At 40.2% G+C, this 10,097-nt stretch overlaps 1 protein-coding gene across 1 annotated transcript; it reads left to right on the top strand.

Annotated features, from left to right (window-relative positions):
* Positions 1-1,413: 1,413 nt before the first annotated feature.
* LOC310937952 (proteinase-activated receptor 3-like) lies at positions 1,414-2,301 on the top strand (the record flags this gene model as incomplete). The annotated part of the gene is made up of 1 exon (XM_083902342.1): positions 1,414-2,301. The coding sequence occupies one exon, from the start codon at positions 1,414-1,416 to the stop codon at positions 2,299-2,301; it is 888 nt and encodes a 295-aa protein (XP_083758468.1).
* Positions 2,302-10,097: the final 7,796 nt, after the last annotated feature.

Genomic DNA, 10,097 nt, shown 5'->3' with positions numbered 1-10,097 from the left:
AATCCAACAATAGCCTGCTAATATTCGAGAAGTATGGTTTAATAGTGGAACCTATATAACATTAAGCAATGTCCACTTACGGTGCCTCATCAAAGTGACTCAAAACTTCTCTTTTGACTAGTAAAGAAATTACAACCATTTGTTTCTGACACGCATCTCCTTCCAGGGCGTTTCCCATCGCTCAGTCTCCATTACCTCATTTCCCTGTGACTATTGATCTATTCCAAGACAGCATTAGGTTAGGGTTAGGTGTCTTCTTTAAATTAAATTAAATTAAATTAAATTAAATTAAATTAAATTAAATTAAATTAAATTAAATTAAATTAAATTAAATTAAATTAAATTAATTTAATTTAGAAGTAAATGTATCAACTGACTAACATATTATTAGGGTCAAAGAATTATGTCAAATATAAAGGTGGAAATAAATTGACCACATTCAGCGATCAAGACTATATCAGATGCAGCATAATGACATCAAGAGAGCTTTTGACACCCACAAATATGACTGAGCTGAAGCCATAAAAATGGGAAAGAGCTTGATTGTGTTGCTGCACACAGGAGGTGATTAGTTTCATGTCAAGACAGATGGAGGAAACTCGTCAAGCAAACAGGTTGAAGGAAGAGTGAGAAAACAAAGTTACCCGAACAACAGCAACAACAAAAATCACCATAAGTGAAACACTACAGCTTTAACATGTGTTTGTTTTTAGTTGTTTGTCTTTCATGAATGTGACTGAATATCCTATTAAATTTTCCACCAGACAGCTGTAGTAGAGAGAAAGACAGGACAGAGCTGTCTCAGCAGCCACAGCATCAGGTGAGTGGATTTACTTGGAGTAAGTGAAATAAATAAAACGACACCTTCTCTTGTTATTATATGTATATATATATATGGAGACATTGATTTACTGGTGGAAAATGGTACAACAAATGACATCACACCACAGCCTGTGACACCATTAACACTACGAATGGTTCTAATCTGTCCTGAATGTGTTTGCAGATCTGATTACAGAAAGTACATTTGGAAGAAGGGCGATCTGTCCTGAGGATGGATTACAACTAGCATCATCTGATTCGCTGAATTTTCAGTTTCTTACACTTATCAGCGCTCTCACATTTATTTATTTGTATTTATTTGATTCCATCTCCACAACACTTAAGACTGATCAACATATGATTTATTTGACTAATGGTGAAAACATTGTGTTATGTTACAGCAGTGTGTGTAGCGCTTTGACTCACTCAAGCTCCTCTCTCTCTCTCTCTCTCTCTCTCTCTCTCTCTCTCTCTCTCTCTCTCTCTCTCTCTCTCTCTCTCTCTCTCTCACACACAGCCTTTATGAGCCTTTATGAACGTCTCTAACAACAGAATCTGTTGTGTGTTTGGTTGACAGATCATCAGACCATCATGGAGGTCATAAACATCAACTCCTCTGTGCTCAACAGCTCTCACAGACCCGACAACTCCACTGATGGAGAAATGACAGTGTATGAGCGATGCAAACACATGCCCACTATCCTCATTTGGTACCTGGGTTTTCAGTTTATCAACACGTTCCTGGGCATACCTACCAACCTCACCGTGCTGTGGCTCATCCACAAGAATAAAGACTCCGCCAGCTCAGATATCTTCATCTTTCAACTGGCGATAATAGATGTGCTCTTCTGTCTCATCCTTCCTCTTGAACTGGCCAACAAACTCTTTCTTGACACCAGCAGCACCTGGTTTGTCCTGCGCTTCTTCTACGGCCTGAAAGACTCCTCACCACTGTTTCTTTCCTGCATCTGCTTGGACCGGTACTTAGCTGTGGTCCACCCCATCTTCTTCACTGAGCTCAATGGCCGGCATCACAGAACAGTCCTGGCCATAGTGGTCTGGCTTATCATTTTGGCTTATACTGCTGCTTATTGTGTAGGCAACATTCCCAACTTTAATAAGGTCTTTCCGGCTATGATACCAGCAGCATTTGCTTTCATGGTCTTCTGTAACATTGCCATTCTGTGGGCGCTGCGTCAGTCTGGGCCCGGCAGAGATGAGATGCACCCTATGAAGAAGAGAGCCTTCAAAATGGTCCTCATCATCCTGGCCATTATAGTGTTCCACTACCTTCCACCTGTGGCGCTGTTCCCCTTCGAAGAATATTTCTCTCCTGACGTGTTTCGATGCTATATTCACTTCTTAGCCTTCGGCTTGATGGATTTCAGCAGTAGCATTCAACCCATGCTCTACCTCTCTAAAGAAAAGATGCCACAGAGCCTCAACTGCTGTCGCAGCTGCACCACTAATGTACAATAGACCCACATTAAAGGTTCATATATTAAAGTGAATCTATGAATATATACTCATATGGTTCAATATTATATTTAAATTTGTTTCACACATTTTTTCCAAATAAAGTATAACCACCATACAATTTTTTTGCTTCAAAATATGGAATGCACAATCTGTGTGTTTTGTCCATTTGGGCTGTTGTTGAAATATTGTGGTACAAGGCAGCAGCCTCTGTAAAGCAAGGCCATCGTTTACAATACACATTATAGACCTTTTCTTATGCTATGTTCACACCAAACGTGAAGGTCCGCGCCATTTGCGTCTATCACACTGCATGATCAATTTAGTGCATTTGCGTCACCAATTAAGCATATCTAGAAGTTGCCGTATTTTGGGTGTAAGAGAAGAATTTTTGGACAATCGCAGTGAGCATTTAATTAATGTAAAAACCCACGTAAATTATGTGAAGTCTGATAAATTTCCCTGCACACGTAAGGTCAGTGGTCACTTCTAAAGTGTATCATCTAAAGGCCTTGGTATACTCAATGCGCACAACGTAATATACGGCATCAACACAAAGACTGCGCGCGCATCACAGATTTTGGAAGCACACGCGAGCATGTTGGGTGCGCGTGGACAGCGCATGCACAACCTGAAGTTACGTCTCACCCATAGGTGGAGTATGAGCCCCACTCACCAAGCAAAAAAAAAATTTGGGCAACAGAAGAAGTAGTCGCCAAGGATAGTCATCCGAGTCCGACCTGATGACCCATGAACCTGCTGACACCCCGACTCCCCTGCTCGACGGGCCTTTCATCTGTGAACCAGACCTGTCTGAGGGAGCTGTAGCATTGCTCTCTTCTTCTTTGGTAAGAATGTGTCCTATTGCTTGTGTCCAGACAAGTACCGCCACCCGATGGTGAAGTGGGACCCTACAACAGGACCCTGACATGCGAGTATACCAGGGTCAGGAATATGCATGGAAGTATACCAGGGCACCGTGAGGTACATGTCTAGCAACCCTTCAGGGCTTCAAGTATAGGCTTAGCCTCTGTAAACTCACTCACTTACTCATCTTCTACCACTTTATCCTCCACATCAGGGTCACAGGGGGCATTGGTGCCAATCTCAGCTGTCATAGGGTGAAAGGCAGGGTACATCCTGGACATCACAGGGCCACATAGAGACAAACAAGCATCCACTCTGACACTCACACCATGCAAACTACATGCAGAAAGACACGTGTTCCACTGCAAAGGCAAGAGTGCCAACCACTGTACCAACCATGTGCCCCACCCCACCCATACATGATATAATATACATATGGCTGTTGGTTAACAGGGGGCAACAGCACCACTAATTTATGTCTTAACGCCAATATGTAGTCACATCTCTATACCATTCGCGAATAGAAACATGGGCATATTTTAGAAACCCTCGCCATTTTCACATTTCACACAAATGACACGTACAGTATACGTAGGTGACGTTATTTCTGTGTCTAGCTTTGGCTGTATACGGTTTGCTTTTTCAGCTTCTATCTGTAGTGAGACACTTCAGCTCAATTTTTTTTTAAAGCAATGGCTTTTCAACTAATTCATTACAAAGTCTGTATCCCTGTTGTATGTATAGTATATATATTTAGCCTTCAACTGATGTCAAATTCACCCAGAATAAATATCAATAAAGATTAATCTCATCTGTCCTTATCTCATTTTCTTTTCTGTGAACTTTAGTTCAAGGTTTACAAATCATCCCATAATTTAGTTTGAGTAGCGTGTGTAGTAAACGAGTTTTTGTCTGACTTACCAAATAATTGCAGAGGCTGTGTTTTTTTGTATTGTACTGAAAGATGTAAACTTTTGATATTATATTTCCTCTTTAACTCAGACACAAATCACATAAAAGTAAATTACAATACGTTTCTGTATATTTAAAGTACGCAAGGAATAGGTGGATAGTGGAGACAACAGTTATTTTAAAAATTATTTGAGTGTCATTTTGCATTAAAAAAAAACTCCTGATGCTCTGAATTAATAACACAATCAATTTTAATATTGCGTGAGATTTTCAGTCCTCTTTTAGGCTGCTACCAGTATTTGTATAATAGCACAGATATTATTTGTTCATATGTTCTGCAGGGAACAAGGTTGTGTTTGTAGTCAGGCTGTGCATATACTGTTCATATCACCTTGGAGCCTGCTGAGGAGTCTGCAATGTGTCAGTGACACTTGTGATAACTAAGGGAACAAGACATACGCGAAGTAAAATACTAATATTAAGGTAAGAGGTTTAATATATTGCACAAAACTGCGTAGAAATAAATTAACATTTTTTTTTGCATCTTAAAAATATCAGCATCCGGTTTTGCCTTTTCTGTTGATGACTGACAGTTTTTACCATTAAATGTTGAAATGTATTTTGTCTGACTTTGACCCCCTTTAAGAAACCCTCTAACACAGGGTTTCTCAATCCTCGTCAATAATTGTCAATAATTGTTTTAATCCATAAAAGCAGCGTCTTTGTCTTTTTTATGATCGCGACGATGTGTCTTTGAAACATTTTTTCCACATTTGGTCATACTCGTATTCATTTGAACATAGGGCCATAATTGTTTGCACATGAGGAAAGAAAAAAGGAACAGAAAGAGCAAGTTCAACAAAGATATCGCATTATCTCTGCTTTTACTACATGTGTCATCAATGTATTGGAGTTCTGTGTTCATGTGTCATCTACAGAAAGATTTGCAGAGCACAACTTCCTCCTGTGGTATACATTGTTTACACAATGCATTTCAGCTCAACTTTATATATATATATTTTTTATTTTTACTATTCATTATTCCCTTCAAACATATCTAACACAATCATTAATTTGTGGTTATGAACCATCTCGCCTAGAGGACAAACAATTAAAAAAACATTTCCACATTAGACACAAATTTGGGTAAACGTCTTTTGTAGTCATGTTTTTTTAAAGCCACATTCAGTCATGAGCAACCTGTCCAATTTGGGCTCAAGCCTCCAATTTGTGCCCTAATTTTCCACCTTCTACCTGTATTGCACGCTTGAGTTCAAGTTTAATTCTGCACTTTTTCAATCTGCTGCTCCATTCTCATTTTATCTAACTGGAGAAGTAAGAGCTCCTTGTGCTGCTCAATCGTTAGGCTGTAAGGAACAGACAACGGCTGCTTACCCACCTTCACCACTCAGAAAAACAGCAAACTTAAATAACAAATAGTGTGTCCTGAGACACACCCTGTCCCTATCAGATAAGTTACTCACAAGTCTATTAACCACAAACAGTTTGCAATTTGAGATTGGGTATCACAATAGACAATTTAAATTTACAAATGCATGCTCACAATTGAAATTCAAATGTGCTCATCTCGCGCCCGACCCCCCAAAAGAAGAAGAATGTCAAACCACAAGAGGGAGATCAAACAAACAAAGTTACTCACATGGATTCCATCCAGCCAGTGACGCAAGGAACAAACAAAAACAACGCTGTCGTTTGAGGAGCCCCATATTGTTGGTTAGGGTTAGCCCTTAGGGTTAGGGTTAGGAAGTCGATGTTGAGTGTTGAGTAGGGTTAGATGAAGTGTGCTGAATGTTGTCTGTGTCCTCTCTCGTGTCAAGCAGTCAAAGAAGAACAAGAAGAGCCTCTCAGGCCTCAGGAGCAGCAGCAGGAGGAGCTGATCAGCTGTTGAGGGGCGGCCCCACTCACAAGCACACCTGAACCTAAAGGGGAGGGAGCACAGTCAGAGAAAACACACACACGTGATGGCAGAGGGAGACGTATTGTGTCAGGTCTCTCTGTGGAATGTCTGTTCTTAAAAGAAGTGTTTCTTCTTCTTTAATCCTTTCACTCCATTTACCCTAACCCTACCACCCTTTTTAACCTTCTACTCACACAGATGAGGCAAATGAAAGAGCTGCAGCAGGAGAAGCCTCAGAAAATGTACCAAGATTACTCCTCTCCTCCACCATCTCCACTGGCTCACCCTGGATGGTGGTGGTGGTCGTGACGTCCACTGCCAACTCTCTCTGCTTACTAGGAAATGTCACAATGAGCTCTTTTGTCTTATTTACATTCAGGTCAAGAGAAGAACGTTCACACCAGGTGGCCAACCTCTGCAGAGCGGAGCTGTGATTGTACTGTAGGGACAGTTGGCAGAGAGAGCAGGACTGTGCTAGGCTGAGTGGACCTGCAGACAACTGTGGAGAGGATGTCAAGTATAGAGGCGATAAGGCGTGTGACGTCTCGGCTGCATGCTGTTGAATGAGAAAGAGAAGTCTGCAAACAGGAGCCTGGCAATGGTTCATCACCAGTGAGGTGAGAGCCACAGGCCTGAGATCATTCAGAACCTTTGTGGGCTCCTTCCTCGCTATGGGTATCAGGGATGAATATGTCCTCTTCTGTGCTGACACACAAAAGTGGAATTCTGAACATAACAAACATCTTTGGGTCCAAAACAGATGTTGTCAGGATGGAGTGAGGAAATAACAGTCTCCAGCTCAGCGCTCAAGTCCTTGACAAATCTGTCTGGCGATAAGAGGAAATTTTTATTTTTTGTTACTCAAAAATGTGATTGATCCAAAATGCAGAAAATTATTCTCAAAATAGTTTTCAAGGAAAATCGACTGCCTGAAAACACTGTTGGTGTTACATGTATTACTTGTTCCTCCCACCCTTGTCAAACCTGGCCGATAAGGGGAAATGACCTCAGACAGATTATACTGGAGGATGGTGGTAGCAAGAGTTGTTCTTGATCCAGAGGAGTTAACCAGTTTCCAGGGATGCCAACATACAGAACATACTCACTCTCATACTGATACCTACGGTTATTATTAGTGTCTAATAAACCTCAGCTTGTTTTTGGACAGTGGGAGGAACATGCAACAGAGAACATGCAACAACTCCATACAGAAAGGCCCTCGGTCAAACCAGGATTCAGACAGGTGACCTTCTTGCTGTCACCGGTCTGAAGCCACTACGCAGTATGAAATCCTACAATTTTGAGAACACAATGTCAGGAGGCCACCTGGTGGAAAAAAAAAAAACATGCGAAAATGGAAAACATGTAATTTCCTGTTGCCAGTAGATGACACAATAACTTTGAGCTAATGTGTGAACTTCAACTCAAGACCCTTGACAAACATGCCAGTTTTCCATTTTCCTTCCCATGATCAACATCCAGATGAGTTTGATCATCTCAATCTTATTAAGTCACACATGAAAAGACTGAATACCCTTCAATAACTTTTTTTTTTCTGGTAATGCAGTTACTGCTGCTGTGTTTCTGCTCTAATGCTGAATTTAGCAATTATGTGACACTCCTCTGCTTCACAGGAGGGAAACACAATTTCTTCTTAACCTGACACCAAGAAAAACGGGTCATGCACAAATGTAAATAACCCGGGTTTTAACAAATGGCAACGTTAAGCTGTTCAAATGCACACATCACAATTAGCAGCAGAAATAATATATCCTGTTCATACAGGACTGTAGCGTAACATAAATTTTGATCTACTCGCTGATACTAAAAATTCATAAATCGCAGGTGATATAAAGACAAACAACAGGTTCAGGTTGAAGTTGTAGCCCCGCCTCTTCCTCTGCCTCGTTAGAGTTAGTGAAGTTGAAGTTTAATGAAGTCAAATTGAAACCCACTGACAAACATCACACCCGTCATACTTGTCGACCTTATGTAACATGTTACTCATCATTACACGCAATTGAATCAGAAGCGATTTTCTGGACTGTTGCATCAGTTGTTTACTGACGATTTTCCGTCAGGCACCAATGGTTTGTTGCATCATTGCCAATCGGTGTGAATGGATGATGGCTTGCTGTGACACATCCTCAACACACAACCTTAACATGTTTCCAATTTTCTTTTTAACTCCCGCATATATCACTTTTGCACTTCTTTTCCTCATTGTTTCATGATGATTTAATTTGTTAAATTTCAAGGAATGATGACTGTGTAAGGGTCCTAACCAACGCTTCTTGTCATCCAGGGGGAGATCTTCAGCTTCAACACCCTTATCTGTGATTGGAGGATCAGATGGAGCAGGATCCCTGAAGTGTTGGGTCATTTTTCCAAAAGATGTTTTTTTTAATTATTCTTTTTGAGCTGAAGACTCAGTGATGCTTCACAGTGGGACAGACGTACGCAAGGATTCGGTGGAGAGTGGGGACGACAGTTATATTAGGAAGGTGCTGCAGTGTTCTGTTGAACAGGTGAGTGTGATTTTGCAGAATAAATAACTTCTGACTTCTCCTGTAAATTAATAACACTGTCATTTTCAATATAGTGGGAGACCTTCAGTCTTCTTTTAAGGGTTTCAAGGTTGTGTTTGTAGTTTAGGCTGTGCATATACTGTTCATATCACCTTTAGATACAGAGATAGTGGGATATGAATAGTTAAGTAAGACGTTTGTTTTTGCATCTTAAAAGGGCTACAGGTTTTGTTTGTCACAAAAACAGCATCAGGTCAGTTTATGATCGACATTTTCATTGTTAAAATGTGTTTTTGCCTCAGACTTTCTGTTTGCTGGTGTTTTGTTACTCTAGTCCATAGATTCTTTTTTGCAAAATAGACGTGTGATGTCTGATATGAGTTTACTCACATTGACACTACTTCAAATTGACAATCCACATAGTATTGTTTTCATATTGCCCTGGTCCTGGGGACCACTGCCCTGTTTTAGATGTTTCTGTGCTCCAACACACTGGTAGTTTATGCTTTTGCAGCTCTCGTTGGTGAGCTGACCATTTAAATCAGGTGTGTTGGAGCAGGGAAACATCTAAAACAGGACAGTGGGTCCCCAGGACCAGGATACTATCTACTTTAAAAGGACTTTAGATAATGTGTGTCACCAATATTCTGGCAGTATGGTTTAATAGCACAAACATTTCTGAAGTTGTGTAGAGCAAAAATTCAACCATTTAGTTTCTGACACACATTTCACTCACATCTCCTTTCAGGGCGTTTCCCATACCTCAGTCTCGTTCCCTTTGTTCCCTTTCCTCATTCAGCAAAAAAAAGCAAAAATGTTCCAAATGCAGGCCAACATGATTTTGTATTTTCATAATTTCTTTTTGTATTGTATTTTGCATCGTTGTGCTGTGTATGGAAGTCACCAGAGCATTAGGTGTCTTCCTTTACACAAACATACACAATGGTAAAGGTTAATAAATGTCCATTTTATAATTATTTTATTAAATGAATCAACTGACTAATCTATTATCAGGGTTTATGTCAAAGAATAATGACATATATGTTATTACAGCAGAAGCTCATTGATACAGCAGGACATTACTCCATAAAGGTGGAAATAAATTGACTACATTCAGCGCTCAGACTTTTATCACATGCTGTATAATGACATCAAGTGATCTTTTGACACCAGATGTCTCACAAATATGACCGAGCTGAAGCCACACAAATAGTCCTAGACATATTGAATGTCCAGGCTGCCAGTTTGAGGTTGTTGCTGTGAAATTATGTATATATGTACAGTATATATATGTTTTATTTGTTTTATTTATCTCTGATGTACATCACATTGTTTCAGCTGCAACCTATCTTTGACCAATACCTTACTGACACTGTGTGTCATGCCTGGACCTTTGACCCTGTTAACACAAAGAATGGTTATAATCTGTCCTGTATGTGTCCATACATCTGGTTACAGAAACCACATTTGGAAGAAAGGCGATCTGTCCCCAGTATGGATTTACAGCTATCATCGCTTCTTACACTTATCAGCACTCCTACATTTATTTATTTGTATTTATTTGATTCCACCTC

This window comes from Microchirus variegatus (assembly GCF_963457635.1).
Source record: "Microchirus variegatus genome assembly, chromosome: 16".
Lineage (NCBI taxonomy): Eukaryota > Metazoa > Chordata > Actinopteri > Pleuronectiformes > Soleidae > Microchirus > Microchirus variegatus.
Note: the sequence above shows the minus strand (reverse complement) of the source record. Positions and strands in the feature narration are given on the sequence as shown.